Genomic DNA, 15,156 nt, shown 5'->3' on the forward strand with positions numbered 1-15,156 from the left:
CAATTGACAGCTTCGAACAATACGTTTCCCTTCATGACGACATGTTTAGCCAAAACATGGCTTGTGCAATAAGGAGGTGCATCTTGGGATATGTAGTAGGTAATTTAGGGACATACCTCCAATTCTAAATGCTTTAACCATCAAAACACAACAAGGACCATGATGCTGCTCGAAATTGCGCATGGATATTGCAGACAGCTGATGACCATAAAGAATGATAGCGGCATCTAATGGCCAAAATACTTTATTAGCGCCAATGAGTGCTTCCACCATTTTAATGTGGTCAACTGGGTGGGAATTCCATTTCATTGGCTGATCCCTCCTGGTGACCCTGTTGTAGTCATGTCCAACCGGGTCCTCATAGTGATCAGCCAATCGTGAAGAAGAAAATTGACCTCTTCACATTGGAGATAGTCTAATGGCGCTGCCACAGACGCTATAATGGAACAGATACAAAACATATTTGTCCTCTATCTAGCTCTATGCTGATAACTCATCTAATATGCTAGCTACTTCGCTCAAATAAAAGGTACCTGAAAATTGCGAGCGAACCACCACTGGAGCCATTTGAGGAGAGAGTGATAAAGTAAAATGTTATTTTGTTCTGGTTTGTGTAATTTAAATGACAGGATACATATCTAAGTGTTTCTCAAATACACTCAATCTAGGTTGTTTTCTGATTCGGCCGGCCCGCTCGGCGCCTTGAAACAATGCACAGCTACAAAGCAGCTAGGATTTGTTAGGCTAGTAGCTTAAGCTACATTTATCATATGTGAAGTGTAAATGGGAAGCTGTCTATCTAATTATATCATGTTCAGCTCTTCTATAACACACCACTCAACATTTTAGGTGTAGCTACTTCACGCGAACTAGTGGAGTATGTACGTTGCTAGCTAGCTCTTTGCATGGCATGCACATTTAGGATTTTGCCGATTGAGAGGATAGTTAGCAAGCTAGCATTGCGTTGCCCTGCCCGCCATCTTTTTAAAGGAATAGATTGTGATGCTACGTAATCATCATGCACACCATCGCTACATGTAAAATAGCGACTATTTTGTGAGATAAAGGGTGGATAAGTAGTTGTGTACATTTAGCAATATGCATTTTAATTGCTAAGCGTGTCAGATTTTGGACGTAACATGGGGGGGGATGTGCTTTTGGGAATGTTTTATCTCTGCATCGTTGTTGCCTAGCTACAGATGTGATTTAACCAAATATTGTTGGTATCCATTACTGGGAGTTACAGGTTTGGTACTGTTTGGTGTAGCTACAGATTGTAACACCATATAATGTAATTACAGGTTTGTCTATACAGAAGCTGCAAGATAATTTTATGCTAAACTGGTATTGGCTATACAATCTTCGTTCTCGATTTGTGGAAACGGGAGTCCCATAAAATGAGTTTCAGGGGGTCCGTTTGAATTTTGAAAATGCTCCGTTATTAAAATAAAATGTTTGCTCCATGAAGTAATCCAACTGTGTATACACTGCCATCTTGTCTCTTTCAAGTGTTCTCTCATTGATCGAGACAGGGCTGTCATGACATGCAGCACTTTGAGGTGGACACCCACCTGTCTCGATTAATAGGAGAATATTTGAAATGGACAAGATGGCAGCGTACATATTGTTGGATGACTTCATGGAGCAAAACATTTTATTTTAATAATGGAGCATTTTCTTAGTTCTAACGCTCCACCTGCAACTGGACACGGACATTTTAGAGTCTACATTTTGGGCGAATTGAGAATGAAGAAAGTATTGTTAAGGTCGGTCGGAAATTCTCTGTGCTACACTTACAGTAAATAATAATGCCCGAGAAGCCGGTGTTTGGAGGATATATTGGCACGGGTGTTGTCTGGAAGACTGCAAACTAGATGCACTTCGTTTCTTTATACCTTTTTTTCAATTGACATTTCTTTGTATATATATCCATAAAAACTATGGCAGCTGATTCATGATTTCTACAGGCTGAGAAACGCTGCCTGCCTCTCTCCTCCCGACCCCGACACGTTCATTATTATGAGACCGTTGGAGATAGTTTCAATATTCAAATTCTATGTTGCAAATGTTGAAGAGACAGACAGTAAGGTTTATACAAACGTCATAGATTTAGCAGGCGGTAAATTTGTGGAATAGACACCGGCTGGAATGCGTTTTTAACCAACCAGCATTCAGGATTAGACCCACTCTTCGTATAGCAAACAGTATCTAACCTGTAACTCCCAGTAATGGATACCAATTTTTGGGGTACATTATCTGGTGTAACAATCTAGCTAGCTGTTGCCCAGCTAAATGCTAAATTCTTTGCCCATTTGACAAATTCTAAGTGATCAGGTGTCTGTGCAGGCTATATTACTTAGGCTAGATGTAATGTGTACTCACATTTTTTATTAATTCAATTTTTTTGTTTATAATTTAGCTACCACTGATAGCTCAAAGTCTTTGTCCTAAAATGTTAGCCTAATTGACTCAAGTAAACTTTACTGTCTGTGAGGATGCTATCTTTAACTCTGAGTGTCTCATATTTTCTGAACTGCAGCTCCCTTAATTTTCTAATTCCAATATTTGTTTATTTTGTTTTGCAGGGCACGGACACTCAGGTCATGAGATGGGATGTGTGTACTGCTGGAGGAATAAGGAGCTGAAAGCGGAGCAAAGTATCCATTGAAAACACTCAGACGTTTTGCAGAACTGGGAAGAAGTGTTCTCCTGTTGCCAGTATGTCGGCTGTTCCTGCGGCCGTCCCGACGCTTGTTAATCCACCGCCACCAGAGTTCTTCAACCCCAACAAGCCTGGCAGGAAAACTAACCAACTACAGTACATGCAGAATGTTGTGGTGAAGACTCTATGGAAACATCAGTTTGCGTGGCCCTTTTATACACCTGTGGATACCATCAAATTATGTCTTGCTGTAAGTCAAGTCCACACTCCGTAGTTTTCTCTTTTGTTATTGGTAGTTAGTAATAGGTAGAAGCAGATCCTTTAAGCTAGTAGGGCTGTCCCCAACAGAAAAAAACCTTGGTCCACTGAAAGTTGTCTGTTTTTTTTCAACCAATTTACTGGTAAACATTTTAAAAGTGTATTTTTCCATATAACATCAAATATATGCATTGCGCTTGTCTGATGCTTTAAGCTTACGGTTTGATGAAATAAGACAAATGCCGCAAGAGTGCGCCAGAGATCTAGATAACCAGAATCAAAAAAACGTTACCTGACTCTACTATTCTCCTCCCTCTCCTGCTGGCTTTTGTAGATTCTGCCATTACTCATCTAATGTTGCCAGGTATTTGGGTAAAATGACATTTTTTGTTTTATCCTATAAATTACTGACAACATTTCTCCCAAATTCCAAATAAAAATATTGTCATTTAGATAATTTATTATCAGAAAATGACAAAAGATGCAGTGTTGTCAGACCTTGAATAATGCAGAGAAATAAGTTAATTAATTTCTAAACACAATACTAATGTTTTAACTTAGGAAGAGTTCAGAAATCAATATTTGGTGGAATAACCCTGATTTTCAAACACAGCTTTCATGTGTCTTGGCATGCTCTCCACCAGTCTTTCACATTGATGTTGGGTGACTTTATGCCACTCCTGGAGCAGAAATTCAAGCAGCTCGGCTTTGTTTGATGGCTTGTGACCATCCATCTTCCTCTTGATCACATTCCAGAGGTTTTCAATGGGGGTACATGTCTGGAGATTGGGCTGACCATGACAGGGTCTTGATCTGGTGGTCCTCCATCCACACCTTGATTGATTTGGCTGTGTGGCATGGACCTGGCTGTGTGGCATTAAAATAACATCAAATTGATCAGAAATACAGTGTAGACGTTGTTAATGTTGTAAATGACTATTGTAGATGGAAACAAAAGGATTTTTTAAATGGATTTTTTAAAACTCAGCTAAAAAAGAAATGTCCTCTCACTGTCAACTGCGTTTATTTTCAGCAAACTTAACATGTGTAAATATTTGTATGACCAAAACAAGCTTCAGTTTGTCTCAGTTGTTGAATATGTTCCACAGACATGACTAACATAAATGGAATAATGTGTCCCTGAACAAAGGGGGGGTCAAAATCAAAAGTAACAGTCAGTATCTGGTGTGGCCACCAGCTGCGTTAAGTACTGCAGTGCATCTCCTCCTCATGGACAGCACCAGATTTGCCAGTTCTTGCTGTGAGATGTTACCCCACTTCCATCAAGGCACCTGCAAGTTCCCGGACATTTCTGGGGGGGAATGGCCCTAGCCCTCACCCTCCGATCCAACAGGTTCCAGATGTGCGCAATGGGATTGAGATCCGGGCTCTTTGCTTGCCATGGCAGAACACTGACTGACTGTCTTGCAGGAAATCACGCACAGAACGAGCAGTATGTCTGATGGCATTGTCATGCTGGAGGGTCATGTCAGGATGAGCCTGCGGGAAGGGTACCACATGAGGGAGGAGGATGTCTTTCCTGTAATGCAAAGCATTGAGATTGCCTGCAATGACGACAAGCTCAGTCCGATGATGCTGTGACACACCGCCCCAGACCATGCCCCAGACTCCAAATCGATCCCGGTGTAACGCTCATTCCTTTGGCGATAAACGTGAATCCGACCTTCACCCCTGGTGAGACAAAACCGCGACTCGTCAGTGAAGAGCACTTTTTGCCATTCCTGTCTGGTCCAGCGACGGTGGGTTTGTGCCTATAGGCAACGTTGTTGCCGGTGACGTCTGGTGAGGACCTTTCTTACAACAGGCCTACAAGCCCTCAGTCCAGCCTCTCAGCCTATTGTGGACAGTCTGAGCACTGATGGAGGGATTGTGCGTTCCTGGTGTAACTCGGGCAGTTGTTGTTACATGTGGTCTGCCACTGTGAGGACGATCAGCTGTTCGTCCCGTCTTCCTGTAGCGCTGTCTTACCCGTCTCACAGTACGGACATTGCAATTTATTGCCCTGGCCACATCTGCAGTCCTCATGCCTCCTTGCAGCACGCCTAAGGTACATTGACACAGATGAGCAGGGACCCTGGGCATCTTTATTTTGGTGTTTTTCAGAGTCAGTAGAAAGGCCTCTTTAGTGTCCTAAGTTTTCATAACTGTGACCCTTAATTGCCTACCATCTGTAAGCTTAGTGTCTTAACGACCATTCCACAGGTGCATTAATTGTTTATGGTTCATTGAACAAGCATGGGAAACGGTGTTTAAACCCTTTACAATGAAGTTCTTTGGATTTTTACGAATTATCTTTGAAAGACAGGGTCCTGAAAAAGGGACGTTCTTTTGTTACTGAGTTTATATTTGTTCCCGCTCGACTAAAACAATCTCGGTTGACTAACAGACTAAATGCTAGAATCTGTGAAAATGCTGTGAAAATTATAATTCCCTTGTACTGAAAGGACTGTTTTGGTGGGATGAAGTTTTGGCCTGCCTGGTGCCAGACCCATAAGAAAGAGTTCCAAACCTCTCCGCCCATGACGGCTCATTTTCAGTTCTCCTGTCCCCACTCAGACCACTCCCAGACAGTCCTAGCAAACTTCTTGAGAAATGCCACTTTGCTAAGAAGCTATTTTTGTGTTATCACCATTTTAATTGAAAACAATCACAGTAAGGTGTTACCCAGAAATTATTTTATTTTGAAATAAAAAAGGTCTGCATTGGACCTTAAACCATGTTTTGAGGCTATGTAGTGTTTGTTTAGATTTTACTTTTACAAACATTGGAGTAAAACAAGCTTATATTTTGGGTTCTAATAGGGTATGACAGTTTAAATAAGCACATGAGGCATTTATAAGATATTCTCAAAGCATCAATGGGTATATGTCATCCATTTATAAGTCCAGAAATGGATGTAACAGCTAAGGATTCTAGCTTTAATGCTACATTTGGCTCTGGGTAGAAGTAGGCTCTTATATTTGAATGTAAATACTCTGTGGATGTATGTACATTTTTGTGTGGTTCCTAAGTAGTAGTAACATTACGATGTGTGAAAGGATGAACCCCTCATTGTTCAACATTCATCATAAAACATGTTGTTTATTTCCTGGCCATTTATTTTTATTGCTCCCTCATATTGAACGTTGTTTTCCAATTGATGCTGCCATATAGGACTATCATAAAGTTATCAAGAGCCCAATGGACATGGGAACAATAAAGAAGAGGCTAGAGAATAACTACTATTGGAGCGCCAGCGAGTGCATGCAGGACTTCAACACAATGTTTACCAACTGTTACATCTACAACAAGGTAAATTCTCCTTTACCATTCATTCCAAATCGAAATACAAAAACCAGCAATAACAAGTAGTTCAAAGAGCATACAGTGCCTTGCGAAAGTATTCGGCCCCCTTGAACTTTGCGACCTTTTGCCACATTTCAGGCTTCAAACATAAAGATATAAAACTGTATTTTTTTTGTGAAGAATCAACAACAAGTGGGACACAATCATGAAGTGGAACGACATTTATTGGATATTTCAAACTTTTTTAACAAATCAAAAACTGAAAAATTGGGCGTGCAAAATTATTCAGCCCCCTTAAGTTAATACTTTGTAGCGCCACCTTTTGCTGCGATTACAGCTGTAAGTCGCTTGGGGTATGTCTCTATCAGTTTTGCACATCGAGAGACTGAAATTTTTTCCCATTCCCCCTTGCAAAACAGCTCGAGCTCAGTGAGGTTGGATGGAGAGCATTTGTGAACAGCAGTTTTCAGTTCTTTCCACAGATTCTCGATTGGATTCAGGTCTGGACTTTGACTTGGCCATTCTAACACCTGGATATGTTTATTTTTGAACCATTCCTTTGTAGATTTTGCTTTATGTTTTGGATCATTGTCTTGTTGGAAGACAAATCTCCGTCCCAGTCTCAGGTCTTTTGCAGACTCCATCAGGTTTTCTTCCAGAATGGTCCTGTATTTGGCTCCATCCATCTTCCCATCAATTTTAACCATCTTCCCTGTCCCTGCTGAAGAAAAGCAGGCCCAAACCATGATGCTGCCACCACCATGTTTGACAGTGGGGATGGTGTGTTCAGGGTGATGAGCTGTGTTGCTTTTACACCAAACATAACGTTTTGCATTGTTGCCAAAACGTTCAATTTTGGTTTCATCTGACCAGAGCACCTTCTTCCACATGTTTGGTGTGCCTCCCAGGTGGCTTGTGGCAAACTTTAAACAACACTTTTTATGGATATCTTTAAGAAATGGCTTTCTTCTTGCCACTCTTCCATAAAGGCCTGATTTGTGCAATATACGACTGATTGTTGTCCTATGGACAGAGTCTCCCACCTCAGCTGTAGATCTCTGCAGTTCATCCAGAGTGATCATGGGCCTCTTGGCTGCATCTCTGATCAGTCTTCTTCTTGTATGAGCTGAAAGTTTAGAGGGACGGCCAGGTCTTGGTAGATTTGCAGTGGTCTGATACTCCTTCCATTTCAATATTATCGCTTGCACAGTGCTCCTTGGGATGTTTAAAGCTGGGGAAATCTTTTTGTATCCAAATCCGGCTTTAAACTTCTTCACAACAGTATCTTGGACCTGCCTGGTGTGTTCCTTGTTCTTCATGATGCTCTCTGCGCTTTTAACGGACCTCTGAGACTATCACAGTGCAGTTGCATTTATACGGAGACTTGATTACACACAGGTGGATTGTATTTATCATCATTAGTCATTTAGGTCAACATTGGATCATTCAGAGATCCTCACTGAACTTCTGGAGAGAGTTTGCTGCACTGAAAGTAAAGGGGCTGAATAATTTTGCACGCCCAATTTTTCAGTTTTTGATTTGTTAAAAAGTTTGAAATATCCAATAAATGTCGTTCCACTTCATGATTGTGTCCCACTTGTTGTTGATTCTTCACAAAAAAAATACAGTTTTATATCTTTATGTTTGAAGCCTGAAATGTGGCAAAAGGTTGCAAAGTTCAAGGGGGCCGAATACTTTCGCAAGGCACTGTACTTCCTTTTTTTTTTTTTTTTTTTTCCCCACAGGATCACAAACTGACATGTACACACACAGTTTTCCAGTGACATTGATTTTAACTTGTGTACATTATTTTGACTCATCAAGATGAGGATTGGGATTTGAAAAGTATTTACACTTTCTCTACTCTGTCTAGATGCGCCCCATCACCTTTCTAGGTATTATTGATACTGTAACTGATCATTTTGATCGCTCCGTCTGACCTTCGCCTTCATCTTGACCCATAACTCATTCCCTCTTGTATTTCCACAGCCTACAGATGACATTGTGTTGATGGCCCAAGCTCTGGAGAAAATCTTCTTACAGAAAGTGGCTCAAATGCCTCAGGAGGAGGTGGAGCTGCTACCACCGGCCCCCAAAGTTAAAGCTGCCCACAAACCAGGAGGGCCTATTAGTGCAGGTAACTCCATCCTTTCACAGTTGGGAGGGACTTGTGCGCTGAGGGGAAATGTCTGTCACTTACAAAAGTTTGCTTCCTGCGTCTTCCTTTCAGGCAGCCAAGCAGAGGCTGAGCCAACAGATTCACCCCCATCCACTTATCCCAGCTCCCCTCCACCTGTTTGTCAGACTCCTGTCATAGCAGCCACGCCAGTGCCAACCATCATCTCTGTTATCCCTGTCCAAGCTGTGTCTCCCGCTGCCTCCATGATGGCTGTGGTTCCTACAGCACAGCCAGTCATCAAAGTAAGTCCAGAAAGTCTTTCAGGTATTGGAAACAGCGTTGGGTGTGAATGTAGGTCTGAGCAAGTGTGATGTCATTAGTGTTTGTGAAAATGTATGTACAGTGCCTTTCAAAAGTATTCATCCCCCTTGGCATTTTCCCTTTTTTGTTGCATTACAACCTGTAATTTTTTTTTATTTTTAAATTTGGATTTCATGTAATGGGCATACACAAAATAGTCAAAATTGGTGAATTGAAATGAAAAAATAACTTGTTTAAAGTGGTATTCACCTCCTTTGCTATGAAGCCCCTAAATAAGATCTGGTGCAACCAATTACCTTCAGAAGTCACATAATTAGTTAGATTGTACACAGGTGAACTTTATTTAAGTGTCACATGATTTCACATGATCTCAGTATATATACACCTGTTCTGAAAGTCCCCAGAGTCGGCAACACCACTAAGCAAGGGGCACCACCAAGCAAGCGGCACAAGGAAGATCAATGAGGTCTCCAAATGGGTCAGGGACAAAGTTGTGGAGAAGTACAGATCAGGGTTGGGTTCTAAAAAAGAATATACACAACTTTGAACATCCCATGGAGCAAGTAGGAGACTCCCCAAACATATGGAAAAAGGTACTCCGGTCAGATTGAGCTTTTTGACCATCAAGGAAAACGCTATGTCTGGCGCAAACCCAATACTTCATCAACCTGTGAACACCATCCCCACACTAAAGCATGGTGGTGGCAGCAACTTTGAAACTGGTCAGAATTGAAGGAATGATGGATGGGGCTAAATACAGGGAAATTCTTGAGGGAAACCTGTTTCAATCTTCCAGAGATTTGAGACTGGGACAGAGGTTCACCTTCCAGCAGGACAATGACTAAGCATACTGCTAAAGCAACTCTCGAGTGGTTTAAGGGGAAACATTTAAATGTCTTGAAATGGCCAGGTCAAAGCCCAGACCTCAATCCAATTGAGAAGCTGTGGTATGACTTAAACACTGCTTTACACCAGCAAAACCCATCCAACTTGAAGGAGCTGGAGCAGTTTTGCCTTGAAGAATGGGGGAAAAAATCCCAGTGGCTAGATGTGCCAAGCTTATAGAGACATACCCCAAGAGACTGTAATTGCTGCAGAAGGTGGCTCTACAAAGTATTGACTTTGGGGGGGGTGAGTAGTTTAGTTTTTTTGTTTTATTTCTTTCTTTTTCACAATAAAATATATTTTGCATCTTCAAAGTGGTAAATCAAATGTTCAATGTTGTGTAAATCAAATGATACAAATTCACGAAAAATCTATTTTAACTCCAGGTTGTAAGGCAACAAAATAGGAAAAATGCCAAGGGGGTGAATACTTTCGCAAGCCACTGTAAATGTTAATTTATTTTTTTACAGTCAAAATGGGAGCCACCTAGAAAAACTTGAATTTCTGGCTCATTTTTCCCCCCCAAAAACAGCCTGAAACTCTTGGTAAAGACTTGACATCTAGTGGAAGCCCTAGGAACTGCAATTTAGGAGGACTTGGCCTTATAATAAAAGTGACAGCCATTGAAAATAGTGGTAGGCTGAATTGTTTTGGGGGGAGATGGTTTGTCCTCGGGGTTTCGCCTGCCATATCAGTTCTGTTATACTCACAGGCATTATTTTAACAGTTTTAGAAACTAGAGTGTTTTCTATCCAAATCTACCAATTATATGCATATCCTAGCTTCTGGGCCTGAATAACAGGCAATTTACTTTGGGCACGCTTTTCATCTGGACATGAAAATACTGCCCACTACCCAAGAGTGGTTAAAAAAACTATAGTTTTGGTAAGTCAGTTAGGACATCTACATTGTGCATGACACAGATCATTTTTCCAACAATTGTTTACAGACAGATTATTTCACTTTTATAATTCACTGTATCACAATTCCAGTGGGTCAGACGTTTACACACACTAAGTTGACGGTGCCTTTTAAACAGCTTGGAAAATTCTCAAATTGTCATGGCTTTAGAATCTTCTGATAGGCTAATTGACATAATTTGAGTCAATTGGAGGAGTACCTGTGGATGCATTTCAAGGCCTACCTTCAAACTCAGTGTCCCTTTGCTTGACATCATGGGAAAATCAAAAGAAATCAGCCAAGACCTCAGACAAACAAATTGTAGACTTCCACAAGTCTGGTTCATCCTTGGGAGCATTTTCCAAACGCCTGAAGGTACCACTTTCATCTGTACAAACAATAGTACAAAATTATAAACACCATGGGACCACGCAGCCATCATACCGCTCAGGAAGGAGACGCGTTCTGTCTCCTAGAGATGAATGTACTTTGGTGCGAATAGTGCAAATCAATCCCAGAACAGCAGCAAAGGACCCTGTGAAGATGCTGGAGGAAACGGGTACAAAAGTATATCCACAGTAAAACGAGTCCTATATTGACATATCCTGAAAGGCCGCTCACCAAGGAAGAAGCCATTGTCCCAAAACCGCCATAAAAAGCCAGACTACAGTTTGCAACTGCACATGGGGACAAAGATCATACTTTTTGGAGAATTGTCCTCTGGTCTGATGAAACAAAAATATAACTATTTGGCCTTAATGACCATTGTTATGTTTGGAGGAAAAAGGGGGAGGCTTGCAAGCCAAGGAACACCATCCCATCTGTGAAGCACGGGGGTGGCAGCATCATGTTGTGGGGGTGCTTTGCTGCAGGAGGGACTGGTGCACTTAACAAAATAGATTGCATCACAAGTAAGGAAAATGATGTGGATATATTGAAGCAACATCTCGAGACATTAATCAGAAAGTTAAAGCTTGGTCGCAAATGGGTCTTTTAAATGGACAAGTACCCCAAGCATACTTCCAAAGTTGTGGCAAAATGGCTTAAGGACAACGTCACAAACCCCTGACCTCCAATCCTATAGACATTTTCTGGGGCAGAACTGAAAAATCGTGTGTGAGCAAGGAAGCCTACAAACCTGACTCGGTTACGCCTGCTCTGTCAGCAGGAATGGGCCAAAATTCACCCAACTTATTGTGGGAAGCTTGTGGAAGGCTACCCAAAATGTTTGACCCAAGTTAAACAATTTAAAGGCAATGCCACCAAATACTAATTGAGTGTATGTGAACTTCTGACACACTGTGAATGTAATGATAGAAATACAAGCTGAAATAAATCACTCTCCACTATTATTCTGACATTTCACATTCTTAAAATAAAGTGGTGATCCTAACTGACCTAAGACAGGGAATTTTACTAGGATTAAATGTCAGGAATTGTGAACTGAGTTTAAATGTATTTGGCTAAGGTGTATGTAAACTTCCGACTTCAACTGTATGTATGTAATTTTTTTGAATTCTATTAAAAAAAAGTAATGTTAAGTCCAGGAAGACGGGTCTCTCCCGGGGGTCTTTTTATTTAATTCTACAGTCTAATGGGATTTTGTGTGGGGAATGTATTTTACAATTCTGCTCCTCAAAATGTTGTTTTAGGATGTAATAATCTATTAGAAATCAGAAAATGTTGACTATGCCATGTCTTGATAGAGAGAGAAAGCCACTGATGTCTTTGTGTTTGGCCATTGTCATTTTCACAGAAAAAGGGGGTGAAGCGGAAAGCAGACACAACAACTCCCACAACCTCTGCAATCTCGGCCAGTAGAAGTGACTCCCCTACCCAGCTCCTGGAATCCCAACAGGGGAAAGTCTCATCCAGGCGGGAGAGCACGGTGCGACCCGTTAAACCCCCCAAGAAGGGCACCGAGGACGGAGAGGTGCCACTGCTCGGTGGCAAGAAAGGCAAGCCCGGCGAGCAGCTCAAGCACTGCGACTTCATCCTGAAGGAGATGCTCTCAAAGAAGCACGCAGCCTACGCTTGGCCTTTCTATAAGCCTGTAGATGCGGAGGCGCTAGAACTGCATGACTACCATGAGATCATCAAGCACCCCATGGACCTCAGCACTGTCAAAGTAGGTCCCCTATTCACTCCCTCGACTCACCCCTAACTCCTCTAAATTGCCCTCCAAAGTCTGGCTGTTTACTTGGTGGAAGAAAATAATTTGACCCTGTTTTTTTAATTTCGTGATTAAAACTGTCCCTGAACGACAGTCGACACCGTAACAGCTAAGGGCAGGATGATTACATTTGTTTTGCTAGTAGATTTGCTTTTGAGTTTTGAAGAGAGCTTTCTCAGTACTAAGACCGACTGTTTGCGCTGTGTCCACAGAAAAAAATTGACAGTCAAGATTACCAAGATGCCCAAAGCTTTGCGACGGATGTCCGGTTAATGTTCTCAAATTGCTACAAGTACAACCCCCCCGACCACGAGGTTGTAGCCATGGCCAGGAAGCTACAGGTAGGATAAAGTTCATCAGATCTTTAACTCACCTTATTGGAGCACTGTCGGTTGAACTGCCCCTTGTCTTCTTGTTTCTCAGGATGTGTTTGAGATGCGATTTGCCAAGATGCCAGACGAGCCCGTTGACGCCACCCAGCCCTCCACCACGCCGGTGGTAAGCAAGAGTACAGAGAGCAGTGAGAGCAGCGGCAACACCTCCAGCTCGGAGAGCTCGGACTCAGAGGAGGAGCGGGCCATGCGGCTCGCCGAACTGCAGGAACAGGTGGGTTCGGAACAGGTGGGTTCTCACAACCAAGGACCAAGATCCAAAACCCGTGGATGGATGAACAGGGAGATGCCCCCTTTGTCCCCCACATCAGATTTAGACCGCTACCACTTAAAAATCAAAGCCACTACATGATGTTCAGAGATCCACAGTAAAAGTGACATAGTTAACCCTCTACCGCCACAAACTGTTAGAATATCTTGCTACCGTGGCTTGCATACTGTAACTGTAGAGCTCACATTTTAGAGCAATGTTTTACATTTCATTCATACCAATGGTGACAATATTTAGCTCTGATGATGAAATAGTTTGTTGTGCTGCTAGGATGTTAACATGAACTTTGGAGTTTTCTATCTTTGTCCACTGATTTCCCCTTTGGCTTTCTTACCAGCAAATCACTGTGGAGCACCCCAATGGTAACAGGGCGGGGAAAAAAAACGGGTGTGCCAAACGTTTTCAGGTGATTTATCTCTTACTTCCCCGTCCCCACAAAACTATTTATATTTTTGTATTGCACCTTGTTGAAAGAGCGGTAGAGGGACCAGCACTCTGAAACGGATTGTAAGTGTGCTTGGTAGATGGTAGGGATGGGGGTTTGAAATAAAATGTGGGATATCCGGATATTTGAAATACATGTGTTTTTGAAATGTTTTTAATCTGAGCACTGCTGCGTGAGGGAGAGGCATTGGCACGCTATTGCTGCAGCTGCGGAGGGGCCGTTGTGTGTGAGATGGGAGGGAGCAAGCCGAGCAGACGGAGGGGAGAGAGAGGGACCAAGTAACTTTAGCCAAGGCAACTCAGCTACAGCAAAGACTAACTAACTTGTAGCAGCCCCAATGTTATTTACCATCCCATAAAACACAGAGGAGGCTGGTGGGGGGGGTGATATAGGAGAATGGGCTCATTGTAATGGCTGGACATGGAAACATATTTGACTCCATTCCAGCCATTACAATGAGCCTGTCCTCCTTTAGTGCCTCCTATGATATAACCGTGCCTTTCTTGACTGGATTAGCCCAGACAAGCTAGCTAGCTAAGCTTTTCAGCTACAGCTAGCTAGGCTAATTGAGGCTACAGTGCATTCGGAAAGTATTCAGACCGCATGATTTTTTTCCCCCCACATTTTGTTACGTTACAGCCTTATTCTAAAATTGATTAAAACATTTTTTTATCATCAATCTCCACACAAAACCCCATAATGAAAGGCAAAAATGTTGTTTTTAGACATTTTTGCACATTTTATATATTTTTTTTAAAGTAAAAACTGAAATCACATTTATGTAAGTGTTCAGACCCTTTACTCAGTACTTTGTTGAAGCACCTTTGGCAGTGATTACAGCCTTGAGTCTTCTTGGATATGACGCTACAAGCTTGGCACACCTGTATTTGGGGAGTTTCTCCCATTCTTCTCTGCAGATCCTCTTAAACTCTGTCAGGTTGGATGGGGAGCGTTGCTGCATAGCTATTTCCAGGTCTCCAGAGATGTCTGATCAGGTTCAAGTCCAGGCTCTGGCTGGGCCACTCAAGGATATTCAGAGATTTGCCCCGAAGCCACTCCTGTGTTGTCTTGGCTGTGTGCTTAGGGTTGTTGCCCTGTTGGAATGTGTACCTTCACCCCAGTCTGAGGTCCTGAGTGCTCTAGAGCAGGTTTTCATCAAGGATCTCTCTGTACTTTGCTCCTTTCATATGTCCCTCGATCATGACTAGTCTCCCAGTCCCTGCCACTGAAAATCATCCCCACAGCACGATGCTGCCACCGCCATGCTTCACCATAGGGGATGGTTCCAGATTTCCTCTAGACATGACGCTTTGCATTGAGGCCAAAAAGATCAATCTTGGTTTCATCAGACCAGAGAATCTTCTTTCTCATGGTCTGACAGTCCTTTTGGCAAACTCTGCCTTTTACTAAAGAGTGGCTTCCGT

The 15,156-nt window shown here is 42.3% G+C and overlaps 1 protein-coding gene across 5 annotated transcripts in view; it reads left to right on the forward strand.

Moving 5' to 3' along the window:
* The first annotated feature begins 366 nt into the window (after positions 1 to 366).
* The window catches only part of brd3b (bromodomain containing 3b), a 28,389-nt gene continuing 13,599 nt past the window's right edge, over positions 367 to 15,156 (forward strand). Inside the window, exons 1-9 of one of the 5 annotated variants that reach the window (XM_024418307.2) lie at positions 367 to 586; positions 2,586 to 2,912; positions 6,095 to 6,232; positions 8,216 to 8,363; positions 8,457 to 8,647; positions 12,208 to 12,579; positions 12,837 to 12,965; positions 13,048 to 13,245; positions 13,625 to 13,693. In XM_024418307.2, coding sequence (XP_024274075.1) covers positions 2,721 to 2,912; positions 6,095 to 6,232; positions 8,216 to 8,363; positions 8,457 to 8,647; positions 12,208 to 12,579; positions 12,837 to 12,965; positions 13,048 to 13,245; positions 13,625 to 13,693 — 1,437 coding nt within the window. In that variant the 5' untranslated portion in view covers positions 367 to 586; positions 2,586 to 2,720. The remainder of the gene's footprint in view (positions 587 to 2,585; positions 2,913 to 6,094; positions 6,233 to 8,215; positions 8,364 to 8,456; positions 8,648 to 12,207; positions 12,580 to 12,836; positions 12,966 to 13,047; positions 13,246 to 13,624; positions 13,694 to 15,156) is intronic. The other 4 variants (XM_024418309.2, XM_024418308.2, XM_024418310.2 and 1 more) reach the window with 4 other exon arrangements.

This window comes from Oncorhynchus tshawytscha, unplaced genomic scaffold (genome assembly GCF_018296145.1).
Source record: "Oncorhynchus tshawytscha isolate Ot180627B unplaced genomic scaffold, Otsh_v2.0 Un_contig_766_pilon_pilon, whole genome shotgun sequence".
NCBI classification, from domain to species: domain Eukaryota; kingdom Metazoa; phylum Chordata; class Actinopteri; order Salmoniformes; family Salmonidae; genus Oncorhynchus; species Oncorhynchus tshawytscha.